Genomic DNA, 22,216 nt, shown 5'->3' on the forward strand with positions numbered 1-22,216 from the left:
ACAAGGAGAGGATTCCCCGGAGCCGGTTGGTGTGGGTTTGTCTGTGTCCCCAGGTTGGATCCTGCCAGGATGGAGGTTTAGGTCTTGCCCAGCCCCGAGGGCAGTGGTGCGGTGAGATGGTGCTGCTCTCCCCCAGCCCTGGACTCAACAGTAACACACGGTTTCTTCTGAAGGAAACAAGAGCAAAGAGACTCGTGAAGGCGACAGCAGTCCCAGCCCCAGGGCTGGCACATCCACACCTGCCGGTGTGTGGGGTCTGGCTGGGGCGGGGTGTCAGGGTGCTGCAGAGTGGGGGACTGAGGGGGGGGTGTCCGAACCACCTTGTGTGGGGGCAGATGTGGGGGAGCATGGCAGGGCAGCGAGTGGCTGATGTTGGACAAGGGCAAATGTACATTTACGATCTGTGTTCTGGTCTAGGCTTTGATCAAGTATCTTATTAGCGGGAAAAGACTGCTGAATAAAGTGGGAAATTGTAGCAAATTAAAATGTCATCAAGGCGTTGCACAGTTTTGCTTCCATAATAGAAAAGCTTCCCGATGCAGATTATTCTGAGCCTGTCGTATTAAGAGATGTGAATATTAGAGTTTGGGAAATGGAGGAGCAAGAGAATATGAAGGCTGGGCTTGGAGTCCATTAAATCTATCGCTGCTCCGAGATGGCGAGGCAGCGACCCTGCTTGGACGCTGCTGCTCTCCTGCGTGTCAGGGCGTCCCGACGGGGAGCTCCCTGCGCCAAGCTGGGGGCCGGGCAGTTCGTCACTTATCTCAGGGAAGCAGTGGGCTACAGGGACTAAAGTGCAGAAAAACCATGATTTTGTATTATGTAGCATAGGGTTATGCTGCAAGTTCCAGGGTCCGTGTGGGAGATTCAGGGAATTCAGCGTGTTCAGGAGACTTTGGCCTGTGCGTGTGAGAGCGGCGCGTGCCCTGTCCTTGTGCAAGGGCTGTGGGAGCGTGGGGACAGTGTTGGGTCCCTCTTCTCTCCTGGGAGTCTCAGGAACATCTGTGGTGACTCCTGCAGAGCCGAGAGCCCTGTTGGGACCCGGGGTTCGGGGTACAGCCGATAGCCCGTTTGTGCCTGCAGAGGCTGCCAGGACCAGAGCCTTGCTATTTACTGAGCTGATGAAGTAAAACATTGACCAAAACTGAAACCAATTATGCTGTGATTAGATAAACGACCTGGAAGTGTGTTAATTAATAATCACCGGCCCAGGAAGATGCAGCCATAATGAGTCCTGTGACTTTTCTATTGTATAAGCATGTGCAAATATATTCTTCTGCAGAACATTAATTAAATGTTTTAATGCACGAGGGTGTTAATCCGAGCGCCGGGTGCTCACTGGAATGCAGCTGCTCCTGGCCGGGGACGGTGTGTGCTGCTGGAGGGAGGAAGATGAGTGCTGTGGGTCAGCCCGAGAGCCTTCCCCACTCCACAATCCTCTCCAAGGGCTGTGAAATAGGGGTGCCACCAGCATGGTGCAGCGTTCCGCTGGCCAAGGCCGTGGCAAGGTGCCTGGGCTGGGCTGGGGTGGTTGAGCTCTGGCCTCTCCTGGCCATGCGCAGGGCTGGCGGAAGGGTTTTTTCTTTGGTGGGCAATGGGAGGCAGAACTGTCTGCGCTGACTGTGTCATAAACGGCCTCGCTTACTCAGAGATGAAGGTAAAGGATTTGGCAGCCGGTGTAAGCTGTCTTTAAGAGTGGGGTAGGAGTGGGTTTTGTTGTGGGCTTTTTTTTTTTTAACATAAAAGCGAACCCCCATATGGCAATGCATATTTAGCAAAGAACTTTCTGGTCTTTATTTATCCAGCATATTAATCTTGCCTTCCCATGGAAACCTGGGTACCAGCTGCCAACAGCCACACAACCCCAGGCAGGTGACGGGGCCGACTGCAGCCCTTCCGTGGAGGCTGGGGAGCGTCGGCCGTGCCCCCAGGGTGGGCTGTTGCGGGGTGCACGGCGTCCCTTTGGGACCGCGGTGGGGAGCAGGCCTGGAGCAGGGCTGTGCTCTGCCTCAGCCGCTGCCTTCCCGGGGAGCTGCCGTGGCCAGGACGAGCTGCCGGAAAAGGCTGCGCTCCCCCCTGCTTTGGGCAGTCATTCTAGGGATGTTTCTCCCCGCGTTTTCTGTTGGGGATGTGGCTGTCTGAAATAAGTGTCTCTTCCCAAGCCTGCTCCTGCAGTTACAGCTGGCCAAGTAATTAAAAGATGTCATCTGAATAATTTATTTGGAAACTATTGCAAAATTTTGCAGAATAAATTATTCAAATATCATTCAACCAGCGCTACCTGCCCCTGGCCCTCCAGGGCAGAGCGGGTGCCATCTCCTTCCCGTGGCATTGTGTCCCCAGGCCAGCACTACCCTCCCCACAGTGCCCCTGGGCAGGGGAGAGGCTTTTCCTCGCAGAAATCCCCCCCCCCGCCGAACATCCTCGCTGCCCCCACAGAGCCTCGGCCGAGCATCAGCACCACGGGTCTTGCTCTGCTGAGGCTTCACCAGGGCGCTGGGTCACAGGCATCTCGTTCTGCCAACACAGCCAGGGTGGGGAGAGGGGGAAGGAATTGGTGTAAAATCAGGTTTATTTGTCTGGGGCAGCAAGGGTGTCCCGGCGTTGGTGCAGTGCACGGGGGGGACCCGCCAGCTGCTGCCGAGTGCTCTCTTGCACACGTGGTGTGCGGAGGAGGACGTGGGTGCTGGCCCCACCCCGGATCCCCCCCAGATCAGGTGAAGTCAGAGGCGTTTCTGGAGCCTCTCCCTGAGCGTAGCCTGGAACCAGGGCAGCAGCTCCTCAGCCATGGCTGGGCTCGGTACCAAGAGTGATTTAAGACCGGCTGCTTTAAATGGGATTGTAATACTCTTACTCATCACTATTAATAATGATGTTACTACCTCTTAATGATGCACAAAACTGTCAGGATATGACAGATGTAGATCTATTTTACATCAAATTTAACTGTCAGAGAAATGCCATAAGCGGTTGGAGAGGAGCACGTTTCTCCCGACGCGAGGTATCACTACTACGCTTCTTGAGGCTTTTGTTTTTCTTTCACTTAATTGTTGATTTCTGCTTGAAAAGTCAGAAAGTCACTTAAGGTCAAGCAGAAGCATTTTGGTTTTTTAAATGAATAGATAAAATTATTCCCATTAATGAAATTTTTAGGTCTGCATGCTGAGATAATAACATGAGGTAATCAAATCTCATGCTTCAGGGCATAAACTGATTGACTATGAGGGTCAGGAATTACTTTTCCTGTTCCTTAAAGGAGAGAACAATGGGCTGATAAATGATGAAGGCTTATTCATTTGTCTCCAGAGGACATTCTGCTGGCCGACTGGACGGTGGGATGTGAAGCAGAGTCAGAGCACTGATTCAGCGTGACAGTTTTGTGTTTTCTCTCTGTAAGGGATCGCTGCCTGGTTTGAGTCCTGAGAGCGAGCGGCAGCTGTCGGCGGCTGTGCCGAGGGCTGGGGGGTCCCTGGGATTTCTGCCGACCCCGGGGCAGACAGAGAGTGATGGTCACCAGCGTGGGCCGTGCCTGCCCCAGGAGCTTGGTGCAGGACCTGGGCTGTCCATTTTTAGCGTGGGGATGACATCTTCCCCCAAGGCTCTGACATCTCCTTGTGCCGCAGGTGGTCAGAGTCTTTGAAAATACGTTTTCATAATTATTTTAAAGCCGGGAAGGTAATAGAAGATAGTAAAAGCCTGGTTCACTTGGGAGCATCGCTGCCTGTGCCATGGCAGTGCAGGGGGTGCGGGCAGGGAGCCCCGCTGCCCTGCGCCCAGGTGGAGGCAGGGGCTTGCCGAGGAGCGGGGACGGTTGCCTGTGGCTGCAACGGCCGCGGTTGGACCCACCGAGGAGTTAAGGACAGAAGGACAGAGCAGCGCAAAGGCTTGGGGCGGGCGGGGAGGGGGATGTGGCAGGGCGCTGGGCTGGGGGCAGGGGTTCCCCATACAAGGCACTTCCCGCGCCTGCGAACGGCAGAAGCAGTTCCTGCTGCTTGTTGACAAAGCCTGTGAAAGCTGCTTCTCCTTCGGGCTCTTTGCCAGTCGGGTGGTGCCTTGGCAGGACCTATTGGGGGACTTTTCTCTAATACACTTTTTTGTTTTGTAATTCAAGAACATGGTTATAATGATTGCCTTTTTTCCTATCAAAAAGGCACAGATAAAAGCTTATAACAGTGATGAGAAAATATGTGTTCTCCTCTGATAAGGGGTGAGGGAGGGGAAGGCATTCCGGCTGTATCAGTGCAGAACCTTGGCAGGGCCCTTGGAAATTAAACTCATTACTTAAAGATTTCACACGGCAGATTGCAAGCCTTTCTGCTTGGATGGTACAAAGCTCTCCGCAGAAGATTTTGACAGAGAGTCCAAATTAAGCCCCAGAATAACTCCTGTGTGTCCTCTGAAGTGCAGAGCTGGCATTTATATCCAAACTTTAAAAAAAAAAAAAAGATTCATTTATGAAATGACACATGAAAATAATTGTCAGGAGGTTATAGAAATGAAGTCATGCTGGTTGTGTCACGGCAGTTACAGGCGGCTGTTGGGCGCGGGAGCGCGGGTTCGTGCTGCGGACGAGGCGGTGCCAGCGCAGGTGACGCACGTCGGGGCTGTTGCTTCACCAGCCCGGGCACTGCTGGGGCGTCTCTCCCTGCGTAGGGGCCATGGGGGGACGGTCCCCTGCAAATCTGGCCCCGGCTCGGAGAGCTGCTGCAATACAGAATGAAGCGGCAGTAACTGGAGGAGGTCGGAAGCCACTCGGGTCTGATTTTTACTGTCCTCTGAGATACCTGCTGTGTTTTTAAAGAAATTCTGAGCCTCAGTCCTCTCTGGTACAGGAAAGGTGAATCCTCCTCCTTGGGTGTTTTCTCACAAGTGCTTTTAGGGTGCCTCAGTGTCCCCGACCCCCCCCAGCACCCTCCTGGAGAACGGTGGCAGATTTCGGAGCGGCGCGGTGCCCAGCGCCCAGAGACGAAGGGCGTTTGTCTCCGCTGGGAAAACCAGATCGCTGCCGCCCAAACAGCTTGCGGAGGGGGCTGCCACAGGGCCCGCGGCCTCGCCACGCGGCCTCCCCCGCCTCCAGACAGCGACCTCGCTCCTCGCGCCCCGGCCCAGCGAGCTCTTCGTGAGCGCCGATGCCGAGCAGCGGCTGTGGCTTCATCCCTGACCCCACCTCGGCCTCCCAGCAGAGAGATCCGACCTGTCTGCAGCCAGGCCGCTGTGTATCGCTGCTTCTGGGGCCGTCAGCAGTGACATCATTCCTTCCCCTTTGGCCGGAGGGGCAGGAGGTGGCTCTGGCTCCCATGGCCGCCTCACCTCAGGAGTCTGAGGAGTACCTAGTGGAGTCGATGGGGCTCCCCGGGCACCCATAAGTGGGCAGCGGGCAATTCCTGGCAGGCTTGTGCCTCTGTCTCGCGAGCTGCTGTCAAGGGTGTCACGTTTGATAAATGAGCTGGTTTATAAATGCAAATTTGAATTTTGGCTACAAGTTTTATTCCGTGGAGCCGGAAATTGGGCGATGATTCAGGAGGACAGCAGTAGATTGCAGATTTTGGAGCATTAATTTGCTTTTCAAAACTGCCTGGCTCCCAACCTTGCATCAGAAACGCTTTACTGGTGATTTGGGAAGCGAGCAGTTGTTTTTACTCTTGCTCTCTGGAAGTATCTTCTAATGTTGTGCAGCACTGCGCACGCAGCGGGGCTCCTCTCCTCCTCGGGTGTACGGGGTGTACGGGGTGAGGCTGTGCCCCGGTGACCCTCCATGCCCGATCCCCGAGGTGGGCGCTGGCCCTGGGGTGGTGACAGCCGGGGGGCTGCCAGCGGGCACCGTGCCGTGCCAAGGAGGGGCTGGGGGCTCCGTAACCGCAGTGCTGTGGCAGCGGGGGAGCCCCCACTGCTGCTCGGGCGGTGCTGCCCTCTCAGGCCTGAGTGGTTTGGGCAGCTGAGCCTGCAAGAGCCCCCACGGGAGCTGGGTCTGCTGGGTGCAGTGCAGGGGAGGGGAGTTTCTGCTCTGGACCTTTTCACAAGCAGCTTTTCCCCTGGTTACAGCTCTGCTCCATCATGTCCCATCAGACTTTCCATCTCCGATATCTTTGCTCAGGCTGAAGGGAAGATAAGACTCTTCTCCCAGAAGACAGACCCTTTTTGATTTAATCTGGGGAAGGAGACTTAGATCAGCTCAATTGCATTTAATTTGTCAAAGCTGCAATCCAGTTACAAGCAGTCGAGGTCACCCGCAGGTTTGATCCCCATCTCCCGCTCCGTGTTCTGCTCCTGCTCCCCGAGGAGACGCTCCGGCTCCTGGCGTGGGGGGATGCTGCCGCACCACTCCCCGCAGGCGTCCCCCCGAGCCCAAGGGGCCCCAGCAGGAGAGCTCGGCGCTGGGTCCAGCCGCTGTGCTGGTGCTGGCCGGTGCCTGCTCGCCCCTCTTCACGGCTGCTGCCTTGTTATTTCTCCTCTTCACGGAAAGTGCCGTCCCCGTGCTCCCACCTCTCCCAAAAGAAAGATGCAAATCAGTGCAATTCTGCTTACTGAGGTGCAGGAGGAAAAAAAGCAGCTTTAAACTGTTTAAAACTGAGGGCAAACAACAAATCATCTTATCAAAGTGAAAATAATCCCTTGAGTTGATCCTTCAGCCTCCCTTGTCCATCAGAGCTGTATTTGCTTTGCATTGATAACCGTATGTCATTTCTCATCTAACGTCCGTGTCTGCACGCATTCAGTTTTAATTCTGGTTTTAATCACTATTTTCACACTTACTCTTGGCATGCAGGGAAGTTGTCAATTATTCAGTATTTTAATAGTTTGGATACTGAATTTAATCCTTTTTCTCTTCCCCAGTAAGAGATGCTAAAAACCTAGTTCCTATGGATCCTAATGGCTTGTCAGATCCCTACGTGAAGCTTAAACTAATCCCTGACCCCAAAAATGAAAGCAAACAGAAGACCAAAACTATCAAGTGCTCCCTGAATCCTGAGTGGAACGAGACATTTAAATTGTAAGTACAAGAAAAATGTTTAAACTTGTAAACTAATTTTTCTCACCCCTAAGAATTAACGTGGTTGTATTTGCTCTGATTTAATTATTCAGAGACATTAAGCTGATTCAACTGAGAAATAATTCTTTTCGCTCCTGTAAGTGTGACTCAAACACTCAAACCTTTGCCCTGATGCTGATCACAGCTGAGCATTTCAGGGCAGGAGCTCTGGATTCTCCGTTTGAAATGGTTGTGGTCGGGAAATTAAATATTAGAGAGCTGGACGTCACTGGAGACCATCTCTTCCATTTGCATCCATGTTCTTACGGAGCGTGGAGGGGTGTGGTGGTGCAGCGATGGCTTCCAGAAGAAAACAGTCTCTTTTTCTTTCCTCTCTTCCAGCCAACTGAAAGAGGCGGACAAAGACAGGCGGTTGTCTGTGGAGATTTGGGACTGGGATCTGACCAGCAGGAATGATTTCATGGGCTCCTTGTCCTTCGGGATTTCTGAGCTGCAGAAGTCAGGAGTCGATGGATGGTAAGAGTTGCAAGTGTTTTAAAAACACTGTGGGCAAAAAGCAGTCCTGACCTTCTTGTGCACGATGAAAGTCCTGGGGGCCCATCGTACTTCACCCTGAGCATCCTTCTGCTCAAGCGCCGCCAGTTGTTGTGGCACCGGTGTGAGGAGCTGCTCCACCTCCGACCGGTGAGAGCCGCTGGCTGTGGGGTGTCCCACGGGGCACCCAGGGGTGCCAGGAGACCGTCTGAGCACCCTGCCTGGGCTGGCTTCGTGTCCCCTCCTCTGTGTCCTCCTGCCCCTTGCAGGGTGGCTCAGGGGCCTGGCAGTGGCAGCCGGGGGGGCTGGTGCTGCCCACGGGCCTCGGGAGGAGACGGCATCGCCCGCCAAGCGCTCCCCGAGCAAACATTTCCCAGCATTTCTGGTTGGATTCCCCCAGTTTCTGTTCTGGGGAGGCCGCGTGGCTGCGTGAGGCGTGCAGGAGATCAAGGCTGAGCGGGTGGAGGGGTGGGGGGACACACTTGGAGTAGTGATCTGTGGCGGGGGCAGCCGTTCCGGAGCCGCAGACTAGCAGCGCCAGTGCTGAGGGGCACTGTTCAGTGAAAGGAGGAACTACCGAAGTCTGTAATTATCCTCACTCGTTACCATACGAAAGGTGAGCACGGTGGGTCTGTAACACCCGAACTGAATGGGTCCCTTCATTTCCATTTTATCTCCCTCAGCAGGACACATGCCGCCTTATTTCCCTTTTTTTTTTCCCCAGCCACTGATGCCTGAGAGCTGTGTTACCTTTCCATGTCAAGTGTAATAATTGAAAATAGATATTACATGTCTTTTGGAAACCAAAACCTGCATGCCAGTAATTTGCATTCCGCCAGTTGAGCAAACACCCCGGACTCTGTCTCTTCCACCGCGGAAGCTGTCCGTGTCTCTGTCCGTGTCTCACTTGGAGAGCGGCGGGGAGGAGGAATTTGCTGGCCACCCCCAGTTTGGGGGGCAGAGCTGGGGGTGCTCCTGCCGCCGCAGGGCTGCGGGCAGAGCCTGGTGTTATCAGCGGTGGCAGGGCTCGGCCTGCGAGCCTCGCTGGTCACAGCCCCTGACTGAGACGTGGCTTCTCTTCTGGGAAACAGAAGAAAACTGTCGCTTCCCCCCCAAATTTCCAGTCACCTGGAAGGACGCGTGTGTGTCGGCTGGGGTTGGTCCCTGCCGGCTTCTGACGCAGCCCAAAGTCTGATGTTTTCCCAGCCTTTTAAAAATCATGGAAGTGGAGATCTGAGTAATTTTCCTTGTCACAGCATTTGGCTGGAATAAACTCTAGAAGAGCTCTGATGCATATTTCATCTCTAAACAACTGCAGTTAATGGAGAAAACAAGCTCAAAGGAAGAGTCTGTCCCTGTATTATGCAAACAGTGCTTTGTTTGTTGAGCGCAGCCTCTGCAGATAACACCCAGCTGATAAACCGTCCTCCGGCTGCCGGGAGGGCTCGATGGAGCCAGGGCTTTGCCTGCAGCTGTGTGAAATGCCTCAGATCCGAATGACATTTCCATGATTTGTGATAATGGTCACTTAAACTTTTATCCTGGTTTTGGTGAACATCTTGGCCTTGTGCTCGGGGTCGTCGGCGCCAGCCGGGCACCAGCAGGCTCTGCCTACCTTGGCACCTGGCGCGGCTGATGGGGAAGGAGCTTGCCCACACATGTGCCCGTGGCTGTCAGGAGAAAGAGGTGCTTTTCCTATGGGTTTTGGGGTCAGACTCATGGTTTGGAAGAAGCATTAGTACTTTGTGGTGGTGTGGATGAGCTTTCTGGGCTGTGGTGGCTTGGGTCCCCAGAAACAGCCCTCCACTCGGGTGTGCACCCGGGAGCAAGCTGAGTGGGACGGTTTGGGGATGCAAGGTTTGGGGGGGGTCTTCTAACCTTGGGGAAGGGTTACCTGGACACCAGTACGGTGGAGGCAGAGCTGTGCTCAGAGCGTGGTCCTGCCTGCCTGCACTCCTGCCTGCTCACAGTCCTGCCTGCCCACGGTCCTGCCTGCCCATGGTCCTGCCTGCCATCCTGACCTGATGTTCTCGCTGTGTCCCTCCAGGTTTAAGCTGCTGAGCCAGGAGGAGGGGGAGTATTTCAACGTCCCGGTGCCTCCTGAGGGAGAAGAAGGAAACGAGGAACTGAGGCAGAAATTTGAGGTGAATTGGTTTTTCTTGGGAACTCGGGGGTTTCCTCGCTGCCTGCCATGTCCTCAGCAAGGGGCTTTCCCAGCCCAGGGAGCACGGAGCAGGGTGTGACCCATCACTCCTCCCTCTCCCTGCTTTGCACCCACTCCTGGGGACCCGTGCCCTTGGCTGGTCCTCCCCGAGGCTCTCCGGGCCATGAGCTTCGAGCGGTGTTTCCAGAAGGTAAGTTGTTGAGCTTCATTTAACAAATAAAAAGTCACTCTGAAGATTTGAAGCTTTCCAGCAATGATTTGGCTACGTTAAATAATTCACAAGGCCCATATGGGAATGGGAAGTTTGTGATGCATCCGCAAGCGGTTCCTGCCTCCCTCCTGGTGCAGTGCTGGGTCACGTCACTGTGCCAGGCTGGGGCTTCCAGGGCAGGGGAGACCAGAGAGGCCGCGGGCGCTTCGAGCAGGGATCTGGTCACTCCTTGGATCACTGCAGCTGCTCTGGCACGAGGCACACAGGGCGCCAGGAGCAACTGCGCAGCGGTCCGAGGAGTGATGAGGGGCTGGGGCAGGTGAGCCAAAGGGCATCGTTTTGTAGAGGTTTGCAGAAGAGCAAGTTAAGGCAAAAGGATTCAGATACACCAGGAGCTGGAAGCATAGGGCTCACTCACACGCAGTTTTCTGATGGGATTGACAGGATGGTTTTTAATTGTAGCACACAGAGTGAGCCCTCCATCTCACCCTCCTGGAATATTCTCTTCTAATTTGAAAACACAGTGGCCTCCCTGTGCACGTGTGTGTCGGTGTGTGGTAGAAGCAGGCTGTGGATTAGCTGGGAAAGGGAACAGTCGTTTCTGGTGGATGAGGAGATGAGGCAGATGGAAATGATTCTTTGTCGCTGATGTCAGGTTGAAAATACAACAGAGAATATTGCACAGTGCGGGGTTTTGTGTAATGCTTGCTTGGCACCTTGGCTCCGCTAAGAGCGTGCTTGATCCCATGTCTCTGCTCCCTGTGGGTCGCAGGGAGTCAGAAATCCCACCACTTCTAAGAAGCTGTTTGTTCTTGCTGCAAAGAAAGCAGCGTAGCCAACATCCCCCTTTCGTTTGCGTTGTTTCAGACGACACCTGTCTTCCTGTTAGGGTTATGTAATTCGCAATTTGTGTTTGCCAAAATGCGTCTGGCGTAGCTGGAAGAGGAGATGCTTCAGTTGGTGTGTTTCCAGCAGTGTGTTCCGGTTAAAGAGGGATGAAGATCCGGGATGTCCCAGGACAACCCGATGTAACCACGCTCCTGATGTCAGCACGTGCATCTGTTGTTGGTGCAGCAGTTCTACCCTCGTTCTGAGGTGCCATATAATCGGATTTGTTCATCTGTTTTTTCTGTCATGCTGCTGATTATGAATTAATATAATTAAGATAAATTAAGATATTCATATAATTGGATTTGGAGCTAGTCTCAGAAAGAAACCCTTTCTTAGCTGTTAAATGTTGTGGCAGCCTCTGTACCCTGCCTGGAGCGCTGGGACCGGGCTGGGTTGTGAAGAGGGTGACGGCTGGGTGAGCCAGCACGTGGCATCAGCGATCCGTGACGCGCTTTGCACCGAGGTGTCACCGGCCTCGGGGCTGCTGGAGGCGTAAGCCTGGAGCACTGAGGCAGCACCTGTGAGCCAGTGATTCAGTTTTCAGTAACCTGAGTAACATCCTTCCCGTGGCGTGCAGTGCTGCTCTCAGCCCGGGTAATCTGATGGACTGAGGCTGGAGTCTGTGCTGACTGACCTACGGGCTGATGGATACGGCCGAGTGGCAGCGAAGGTCGGGTGGGTGACACTGCCGTGTCTGAGCGAGCCCGTCACTTTGTGGGCAGAGCCGGCAGCACCAGCCCGAGCGCTCGGGGGAGTGGCACCGGGGGCAGCCAGCCGGGCAGCCCTGCCTGCGGCTGGAGTCTCGGTGTGGACTCGTCCCTGTCAGTCTGGTGTGTGCAGAGTAATTGCACGTCCCTGGTTTCTGAATGTGAATCGAATCATCTGGGTTAATGCCCTGTGAAAAGCCAAGGACGTAAAAAGCATTGGGATTTTCTGAGTGATACTGAGTATCTGTGGATACGGGATTTCAGGGAGGCTGAAATCACACCTGGACTTCCCCGAGGAGCTGCCCAGCCAAGCTGGTGTCAGCATCCGAGAGCGCCAGGACTCCCCCCAGGGAGCTGCACGAGGTGAACTGGAGCTGGTGAGATTTCCCTGCCAGGCTCTGAAAGATTTCCGTGATGCTTGGGTCCAGCTCCCCAGGAGGCTTCAAGGAGAAATGTCTATTTACTCCTCAATAAGCCATGGAAGAAGATCTCACCAAACGATTGATCCGGATATTACTGAATTAATAGGTCTTTGCCGTTTTTCGGTATAGCTAAAGGCTTCCCAGAACCCTGGGAATGAATGTGGTACATCTGGAGACTTGTGTGAAATGAGCCGTACGGAAAATAAAAGAGTTGCCCTTATGGTTGTCAGCATGAACTCCATAATTGTAGCACAGGACTGGAGAGTTAGTTCCTTTCCCTTCTTTCTTTTTTTAATCTCACGTTTATCTCATTCATATATAACTTTCCACAATATCCAAGAAAAGAAGAGAGTTTTAGTACAACAGTTGACATACAACCAATGGTTGTCAGCTCTGTAAAGAGCTACCTCCCTGCTTTTGTTGCATTTCATGACATTCCAGCGGTCTTAAAACGGTACGTGTGTTGGAAGTCAGATGGTGAGTTGTCTACAGATCCGAAAATACACTGTCCAGAGGTGTCACTGCGCTCTGCCAGAGCACATCTGTACCCTCACCTTGCTGCGTCTTCCCCTGTTGCACCTTCCTTTGTGAGCAGGTCGGTGTTACAAGGAGAATCCCGGCCAGCTGCGTGATGGCTCGTGCTGGCGTCCCGCGGGCGAGGGGGGCCCTGGAGCAGCCAAGGTGCCTTTTGGGCGATGAGGGCTAAAAGGAATCCTTCAGTGGATCTGCACTAGTGCTGCTTGATCCTGCCCATTGCTGGTCAGCACGAATCGATGGGACAGAGTTGAGGGGCGAGTGATGAGTTTCTATTTCGAGCAGACTTCGCATCGCAAGAGCACCCAGCTGAAAGGACGGAGGTGCCAGAAGACGCAGGGATGCTGGCAGAGCTGCAGGGGGGAGCAGTGCCCCTTCCTGGCAGCCTGTGGAGCCGCTCCTGGCCGAGGTCCCGCTGCTGCGCTTCCTGCAGCCTTCCGTCTGCAGCAGTCACCTCCCCGCCTCGACAAGAAAGTGTCCCGAGACAAAAGCGCAGCGTGGAGCCTTGCACTGCATCGCCTGCCAATTCTGCTCAGTCTTTATCAGCCACTTTCTGGGACAGCTTGATAGATGTGAACGTCAGCTGCTATTGCATAAGTCCAGATGTAGTAAATTAGCTATGACAAATGGATTTGGATAACGAAGGTCAAGCGCTTTTTTAAAAAAATTTTGTGAGCAATATTTGGCACGCTTCAGTTGTAAACCTTAAAGAGGTCTTGAGGTTGCATGAGCATCAGGAGTGTATTAAAAACAGGTTAAAGGACTTTTGTACCCGCTTAGAGAGAGACATTGGAGACACTCGACAGCAAAAGTGAGACCCTTCACTTGGGAGTGATGATCTTTACATCTCCCCGACTCTTATTTTGGGCTCTTTCCTGGAAAGACCTTTCCCCCTCTTGGCCAAGCTACACGCTGAGCCTGTTTTATCAGGGAAGTCGCGTTGTGTTTCTCTCTTCATCTCCTGTGAACATACCGTGATGCTGCAAATTCAGGTCAAGTGCCAGACTGGCTGACTGAAGCCGCTCCTCTTCACACGCGGGCTCGGGAGCAGCTGGAGGCAACAGGAGGGACCTGACGTCGCGCTCGCGCTTGGGTGCCGGGTGCTCGCCCAGGTGTCCACCGACACTGCTGGTACCGCTGTGCCTGACGCTGGCCGCTTTGCCGGGGTGAAGCAAATGAAAATCCTCTTCCTCCCCACCTCTTTGTGTTGCTCTTTTCCGCCCTGCTTAGGACTGAGAACCTCCCCCTGCTTTGGTGTTTGACGGGGTGCTGTGGCCAGCCCCAGTGCTGCTGGGCCGCAGACGTGCGGGCGCATCCAAAGTGTGGAGAGGTGCTTCTGGGTGTCACTTCGTAGAAGCATAATATTGCCCTTGGATTTTATTACTGCTTGTTTTCACAGAGGTTAATTTAGTGTCAGATCTGATCTGACAAGATTGTTTTTCAGCTGTGATAGAGTATTTAGGAAGCTTTCACAGAATATGACTGTTTTGCCTGCTGATAAGTACACGTTTCTTTTGGAGATGGCTTTGCAATACAGCGGGGGGAGGATCGCTGAAGGCAGAGTTCCACGCCGCAGGGCTGGCTGCGTGTTGACGCAGAGGCTGCCCTTGTTCGGTTGCCCGCGTTTGGATCCCTCTTTGGCCAAGTTCAATGAGCAGCTTCGCTCGTGCCAGAGCCAGCGGCTTCGGCTTCGTGAATGGCGAAGGGTCAGGCGCTGAGTGCCCAAGGCGGTGAGCGCTCTCTGACCGGAGATGATGTTATTTTTCACTTGGGTAGGATTTTGGGGGGTGCCACGCTGAGCCGCGTGGTGCGGTTGTTGTTTCACCCTTGGCGTACCACGACGTGACCGGCGGAGCTCCCCGTGGCGGGGCGAGCCTCAAACCAGCAAGGACTCTGCTGTTGTCACCTGAGCTGATCTGCGGTGAAATGCTCCGGCTGGGCATCCCCTTCTGCTGGGGATGCTGCAAAAGCCTGGGGATTACAATGAGGAAAACCCCTCGTACTTCGGGAGGGGCGGCTGTATTTCCTTTCCGCCGTTGGAAGTCAGGCGTGCCGCGCGTGCCGCTCCGCTCCCCGGTGCCTGTTGGGTGGTTTGAGCCCCCTCCCCGGGCAGAGCTGCATCGGCAGTTGTGATGTTTGCAAAGCCTGGAGACTGTTCCTTTAGTCTTCAGTGCAGGAGTTTTTCAGATGTTTGCAGGTGCTGCAGGTGACCTTGAATGGAGAATTTTACAGCACGAAGAACCTTGCAAGAACCAATTAGCAGCAGCAAAGGCTTGGAGATTACTTGTGCGGCTCCTATCTGGAGGAGCTGTGAGCAGCAGCCAAATTGAACTGCTGGAATCGGGTTAATGGAATTTCATGCTAGACTGAGCTCAGTGCAAGCCTTACACTGTCGCATATTTCTAAAAATTAAAACCGAATAAATTGTGAGATAGCTTTTACAAACTGTGGTTCAGCAAATTAGATAGCCCCTGGACCAATGAGGAGGTGCTGAGCCACTGATGAGATTTTGTGTTTAAAAATGTGGGGGTTTTGTGAGGCTCCTTAATAAGCAATTGTGATTGCAGCAGCTTGCGCGATTGCTTGGGGATGCAGGAGGAGTGCTTTCTATTCTGGTTTGTTCAAAATGGATTTGTAGCTTCCTACGTTCAGCCTGAACTGGCACGGGAGTGCAATTCTCTTCAATATCAGATAGTAACGGAGGTGGAGCTGGATAAAAAGTTCTGTATTTTACCTTAATATATTTATATTCACCAGTCCTTTTCTGGTGAGGTGAGAGACAGAAGTCAGCTTTGAGAAGACAAAGCTTATTTAAGCCTCTGTTTTATGCTTCAGATGACCTAGAGCATGTTACGGGGTAGCTCCCTGGGCGCACAGGCTGCCGTGTCCTGCTGCCTGCAGGGAGGGGGGTAACGGGGTAATGGCCAGGTGTGGTTCCCAGTTGCTCTCACAGAGGTTAACTGGGAACCAGCCGAACCACAGTGTGTTGGGGCTGGTAACGTCTCCAGGGCCCTTCTTGGTTCCCGTAGCTCAGGGCAGGGTTTGACCTGGAAAAGAGCTGATTAATGTGGGATTTCAGGAGCACGGGCTGGTTGTATAGTGACCTTTCTCCACACTGTTCTCAGTAATTTTTTTTCTTTTCTCCCTGTCCCATCTCCGTCTTTGCAGAGAGCCAAGATTGGAACAGGGTCCAAGGCTGCAGATGAGAAGACAACAAATGCCATTTCTAAATTCGACAACAACGGGAGCAGAGATCGGATGAAACTTTCGGATTTCAATTTCCTGATGGTGCTGGGCAAAGGAAGCTTCGGGAAGGTGTGGTACCACAGGGGCCTTTGCCCGTTCTGTGTTTAACAGACACGTTTCTAGCATTTCTGAGCTGCGGCCGCATGGCTCCTCCAGTGTGGCCTGGCCTGGGAGCACTGGTGTCCCAGTAGTGGGAGCCCAGTTTGGCTGCTTTCCGGACTGTGTGACTGCTGGGTCACAGTGATGAAGACCTGAGATGTCTGATCAGAGCATCACAAAAATCACGTGGTCTCTTTTTTGGGAAGCAGGGCGCGTGGGCTGTGTCTTTAAAGCTCTTTTTTTATGTGGCCATTTTTTTCTCTAATAATTGCAAATATATGTGAACGTTTTAATTAACTTTCCAGACTGGTTATGAGTGGTAACAGAATTTCATTCTTCTCGTAATTATGTGACTTGGAGCCTTCATTTTTCTTGGGGTCTTGCCAACTTTGTCATGCTTTCCATTAGAAATCCCAGTCCTCCGGGGCTGCTTGGGCGTCATGGCCTGGAGCCACAGGAAGGTGTGAGCTGCTGTGACCGATGGCCTGACGCCGCCCTCATTAGGGAATTGCCTTAATTGTGGGGAGCGTTGCTCTGCTTTCGGGCACATCTCTGGGGCGGAGGCGAGGAGGGGGTGCCAGGGGAGCGATGCTCACCCATTGCCTGCTGAGCACCAGGGGCGTTTGAGCTCGGGGTGGGTCCCAGCCTCTCCAGGCGGGTGTTTGCTCCCTTTCTGGAGGTGGAGAGCTTAGAGATCCTCTGAAACATCTGCGACAGGAAGAGACGGGGCGTTCTTGATGGTCCCCAGCACCCAGAGCATCAGCCAGCCGTTGCCTCGCCGGCGATGCTGCCGTTACGCTGCGTTTTGCATCTGTGCTGCAGTTTGGCAGCCAGGGGAGCAGGAAAGCCCCATGCACCTCACGCTCAGTAACATGTATATATCCCCGTTTCTGCCTCGCTTTTGCCCCCTTTTCTCTCCCTCCCAACACCTAATCCCTTTTAAAGTCTGTGCCTGGCATCTGGAAACTCTGTAGTTGTGGGTTTTTTTGCCCATCTTCTTTCTTTTAATTTGAGAAACATTAGCAAACTCTTCAGTCGGCTTATATAAGGGAATGTGTGACAGAAACTGTTCCCTGGAACAGAATGTTATAAATATGCTAATTAGCGCTTATTAAAACAGCACGTTGGTTTCTACGGTTAGATGCAGCCTCACCCTCACGTGTGCCAGCTCCCCCGCGGCTCCCCTCCCGCCCGACATCCCGCTGCCCGGCCCCCGGCACGGGGACAGCGCGGTGGCACGGCAGAGGCTGCCTGGCTGCAGAGGAGCTTTGCACCCACCCGGCGGTGCCAGGAGTTTGGGAAGGAGCCAGGCAGAGGTGCTCACACCCGTGCCATGCCGGCACTCAGCGAGAGGAGCCCGGCTCCCCGGTCTCGGCTCCCTTGCCGTGACTAGCGGCCGGCCGTGCCCCTGGCAGTGGTGTCCTTCTCCAGGGCTGGCACCGCCAGCATCCCTCCCCCTGTGGGTCATGCATCCTGCAGGAGCCCTTCAAGTGTCACCAAATTGTTCTGGTGAGTCTCATGCATAAGCTTGTTCACCCTTTGGCATCAGGACCTCCAATTGACTGCTTAATTTTCTCTCTCCACCACTACAGCTGTCCAGGGTCGGGGGTACTTACGTGTTGGCCTCGGTGGAGTTTAATCAACTTGCTTTCTCTACATTCAGCATCAGAATATCTCCAGTTATTATGCTGGCGCGTTCCCAAACAAATACTCTATATTACAGGAATAAATCAAGTTAAACATCAGCTTTTTCTGCACCAAAAAAAAAAAAAATTAAAAAAAGAATGCAGGCTCCTTTCCAGCGAGTGAGCTGGCAGATGGAGGTCCCCACAGAGCCAGGCATCGAGGTTTAGGGGATGGAAAATTGCTCTGGTTTGGAAAAGAGCTCAGGAACAGGAGCTGGGGCGTGCGTGGTCCTGGCTTGAAGTGTTCAGCCCCTGGCGACCCTTGGTGCTCCTTGGTGGGTTTGCGTCTTCTTGGGCTGCCCCTGCTGCTGCTCACCCCGGCTGTGGGTGCATTGGAGCCCCTGGGAGCCGTGGCTGGTGATGGGGGGGGGGGGGGGGGGGCAGGGACGGTGACAGCCCCCTGGGCTGGCGAGGGGACAGGAGATGTCCCTGACTGAAGGTGGCAGCACTTGGCGCAGCCCACCCTGGGTTTGCTTTGCTGTAATATAAATAGAGGAAAGTTAAATTACGTGGCTTGCTCATATTTTTGCAGCTAATCAATCTGTTATGCTATCAAGCTGTCAATCTCTTCTGGGGGTTTTATGGTGTTTTTCTGAGCAGGGCTGATTCTTTTGCCTCTGCAGTTATGGATTACGATGCAATGGGAGACAATTTCCATGTCCTGTGATCGTCCTGAAGCTGTGAAATGCTTTCCTCTTCTCTTGGTGTGAAACGTGGCAGCTGGGCTGGCAGCTGGCACGCTCGGGCGGGGACTCGGTCTCTGCCTCGCAGAGCTGTGCCCTGGGCACGGGGTGAGGTTTGGGTGCACACTCCCTCCGTCACCGGGGTGTATCCTGTGCGCAGCGCCGTTTGGGGCATTCGCAAACCACGCTGCTGCCTTTGCGGCTTTGAATCTTTTTGTGTTTACAGTGCGATGGGACCTGCTCTTCTTTGTCACGATCCGCAGTTGCTAAGCCCGCTCATCGGGGGCTGTCCTCCTCCTGAGGCCTGAGCCGTGCCCGTGCTGTGCTCACCCCAGGAGCTGCGACGCCGGCGTTGGCGCAGCGAGAGCACCGAGCCGGGGGGCGGCTCCTCGCCGTGAGCTGCCGCGCTGGCACCGCACCGCCGAGCTGCCATGGGCGGGCTCGGCGCCGGAGCCGGTCACATAACCCCCCAGGCTGCCAGCAGCCCCATCTTCTGCTCGGAGAATGGGCCAGGTCTACTCAGGCCAGTGCAGATGCCGTGCCAGCCGCTCAGGGTGCAGAAGGTGTTTTCTCGACTGGCCCTGGGCTGGAGCGTGCAGTCCCTTCTGCACATGCAAACCCTCCGCCACATCCTGAGCAGCGTCCGTCTCCACGTGCGCTCCTGGAGCTGCTCGCTCTGCCAGCCCAGATGTGAGGGAGAAATACAGCAACGTGTGGTTTGCAGCATCCCCCCGCGCGCGCCCAGATGCTCCCACTTGGCCTCTTCGCTGCGGGTGTCGCGCAGCTGATCTGCAGGCAGCTGCAAAGTCCTTTTGCCTTTCCCATTTCAGTAACGCGGGACTGGTTGGCTCAGCTGGGGCTCGGGATTGCCGTGTTGTTGGGAAGCTACTGCATGAAACGTTCACAGTCCATATATGCCCTAGAGCAGTTTTTTGGCATTTAATGTGGTACGCCAGCCAGCCCCTGCCTCTCACTGTGCTGCAGAGGCCGAGCGTGCTGGAGGGTGGTGGTGGCTGTGTCCCTGGTCAGGTGGGAATCATGCGCCAGCGTCTTGGTGGCACCCACTGCGCTCCCCGGGGTTCCTCCCGCGCAGGACAGGCTCCGAGCGCCGCGTTCAGCTCCCCTGCAGAGTTATTTCCCGCAGCCGGTCCCTGTTCCCCAGCGGCTGGTTTTACCTTTGCATTTGATCTGTGGGTACCCCCAGGGAAGGCTCCTGGGGCGTTTATCCCCACAGACGCTGCGTTACCAACAGCAGCGCGCTCCCCCGAGAGCCTCCAAGCACAGTGTGTCAAAAAGCACCCGGGTGCTCTCTGAGCCCTGCCTGGCACCGCACTCTCTGCTTCCAAAGGGGGCTCCTGCTGCCACCCCCCGCCCCGGCACGGTCCCTTCGGGGCCGTAGCAGATGCCAGGCTCAGAGATTCCCTGGCTGAGTTATTTTTTCTCTGAAAGGCTTATGGACAGGTCTGTAGGTAATCGATAATTGCCTTTAATGCACTTACTCCCAGGTAACAGGTTTCATCTTTCCACAAACTGTGTTCTTGGAGTGGTCGTTTCTCCTTTTGCACCAACTTTGAATGGCCGAAGCCCGTCCACTTTTATCACTTAAAAATCAGCCCTGCTTTTTAGCACCTGTGCACGGTGACTTGTAAATCTCAACTCGTGTACAAATGGTGAAGATAAATGGAGGCGACGAACTGAAAACGGTTCGTTTTGTGCTGAATCCCAAGTGAGGGCAGAGGTGCAGGCTCGGTGTGAAGCCGCTGTGTCTGCCCGCGGGTGCAGGCAGGGTGCAGGCAGGGCATCGCTCTGTCCCCGCCCGTGGGTGCTCGGGAGAGCCAAGCTCCTCGGCTCGGTGCGAAGGACTGTTGCAGGGCACCCCGGGGAGCTGGTAGCAGGAAAGGATGAAGCACAAATCTGGTTCCAGTGCCTGTGCCTTGCTGGGCTGCATCACGGCAGCTGAGCTGCTCCGGGCTCCAGGTTCTCAACTTTCTTCAAATATCAGCGAGTAAATAAATCAGCTACTGAAGTCGCTGATGCACTGTCAGTCTGGTTTTTAGCCCTGCCAGCGGAGGAGTGTGGCGTGTGGCCGCTGCAATCCCAGCCTGGCTGATGAAAATGTAAATGTCAGTGGCTTCTCCAAAGCACTTGGCGCCGAGGAGCCCCGGTGCCTTTCCTGGCTAATCCTGACAAGCAGCGTGTCAAGGACAGCCAGCGGCCGCAGCGCCGCAGCCAGGGCCCAGACCAGCCAGAGCCGGGTGCTCGCAGGAGGGGCCCTCCCCAAGCACCGTTACTGTCACCACAAGCAGGTGGGCACCAAAGACCTGAATCCTCGAGCTGTGTCCTCTGCCTTGTCCCTGGTCCTCGGGCTGTGTCCCCTGCCTTACCACCCCAGGGCTGGCCCACCATCCCCCCGAACCCCAAAAGGGCTGCTCTGCCCCGGGACAGGCTCTGCCCCGGGCTCGGGGCTCTGCAGGGGCTCCCAGCACCGTGTCGTCTGCCCAGGGCTGACGAGAGGGTAAATCCTTCTGTCCTCAGTGTCTCGAAAGTCGCCTTTGAGACCCGCTCGCGTTTCCTCTGCCAAACTGCTACAGTCTAAAATGCATTTCAGTTCCACCCTATTGATGTTGACTTCTCATAATTTATTTTCAAAACACCCGAACTCCTGTTCCTGATGTGACTGGAGGATTTCTGCAGACTCTTTCAAGTGGAAAGCAATTCATTTCCACTGAGCGCTCAGATCTAACGTGATGAGAGAGTGCGAGGAGGGAAAATGGGAAACAAAATGTGGTTTCAGAGTCCGTTTATTTTGCCGGCAGCCTGAGGAGCAGCTTATGCTGATGGAGCGTGGTGGATCGGTCTGGGGAACCTCACTGGGGCTGATGGGATTAATGAGGGAAATTTGCACCAGCAGAACCAGCGCATCCCATTTATTATAATAAATAAACCTGCAAATGGGTAAAACTGGTTTAAAATGGGAGGTTGAATGGATTCTTCTGCACGAGAGGGGCTTTGACTGGTGATGGATGGGCATGGAATTGGGTTTTGATCACTGCGTGTGTTGTGGAGGGCGTGTGCGGGACAGAGAAATTCTTGCTGTTCTTACTGTTGGTATATACTGACTCGTTTCCACTTTTACCACTTCATAATTTGATGGACTCATCAAACTCTTGATGTCCTCCCCCAATGCTGCTTGTGCCTGGAGGGTGCCAAATCAGGGCTCGACTCGGCGGGGAGAGGTGGTGAAGGGTGATCTGTGGCTCAGACATCAGTAAACCCCTTGGTTTGGGTTTCTCGAGGCGATTAGATGGTGAGAAGGTAGATGTGTTACTGGTCAGACTTAGGGTCCTAAATACTTTTGGAAATACCGCTGGTAGCTTTCTGCATCATTTGGCACCTGAATCCCTTTTCAGAGTTACAATGGGAGCCAAGGATAATAAGCAAGCTGTTATTTTTAACTGTTGGCCATGGCAAGCTAGAAACATTGCAGATCCGTGTTTTCCTTTATCCTGTGTGTGTCCTCTCCCTCGTGCAGGTGATGCTGGCGGAGAGGAAGGGCACGGATGAGCTCTACGCCGTTAAGATCTTGAAGAAGGACGTCGTTATCCAGGACGATGACGTAGAGTGCACGATGGTTGAAAAGCGCGTCCTGGCTCTCTCCGGGAAGCCGCCGTTCCTGACCCAGCTCCACTCCTGCTTTCAGACGATGGTGAGTGCCGGCGCCGCAGCCTGTCCCTGGGCAAAGGGCAGCGTGGAGCGGGGACCCCGCTGGCGCCTGGACGTTGAGCTGGGGGAGCCTGACACTTTACAAATCAGATATTAGTCACTTGGCTTCAGTGTTGAGTTTGTGGGCAGAAACCCTCTTCTAGAGAGACCCAGTGTCACCGGTTACCCAGGACCAGTGCCTTTCTGGGTGGCTGTAGGGTGCCTGGGAGCTGTGTGGACGGAGCTGTAGGGACTTCTGCCCTGGTCACGCATTTTAGCTTCTCTAAAACATACCTTCTGTGTTTCCTTTCTGGATACACATCACTACAGTTGCAAAAGTGGCCATG

At 54.3% G+C, this 22,216-nt stretch overlaps 1 protein-coding gene across 9 annotated transcripts in view; it reads left to right on the forward strand.

Moving 5' to 3' along the window:
• PRKCB (protein kinase C beta) overlaps window positions 1-22,216 on the forward strand; it is a 131,208-nt gene that overhangs the window by 73,965 nt on the left and 35,027 nt on the right. For all 9 annotated transcript variants that reach the window (XR_012631134.1, XR_012631133.1, XR_012631135.1 and 6 more), the window contains 5 exons: window positions 6,835-6,991; window positions 7,373-7,507; window positions 9,573-9,669; window positions 15,623-15,769; window positions 21,700-21,873. Coding sequence is in view for 6 of the 9 variants with exons in the window: in XM_074885907.1 (XP_074742008.1) it covers window positions 6,835-6,991; window positions 7,373-7,507; window positions 9,573-9,669; window positions 15,623-15,769; window positions 21,700-21,873 (710 nt within the window). In the remaining 3 variants the exon portion in view is untranslated. The remainder of the gene's footprint in view (window positions 1-6,834; window positions 6,992-7,372; window positions 7,508-9,572; window positions 9,670-15,622; window positions 15,770-21,699; window positions 21,874-22,216) is intronic.

Source organism: Strix uralensis, chromosome 16, assembly GCF_047716275.1.
Source record: "Strix uralensis isolate ZFMK-TIS-50842 chromosome 16, bStrUra1, whole genome shotgun sequence".
Lineage (NCBI taxonomy): Eukaryota > Metazoa > Chordata > Aves > Strigiformes > Strigidae > Strix > Strix uralensis.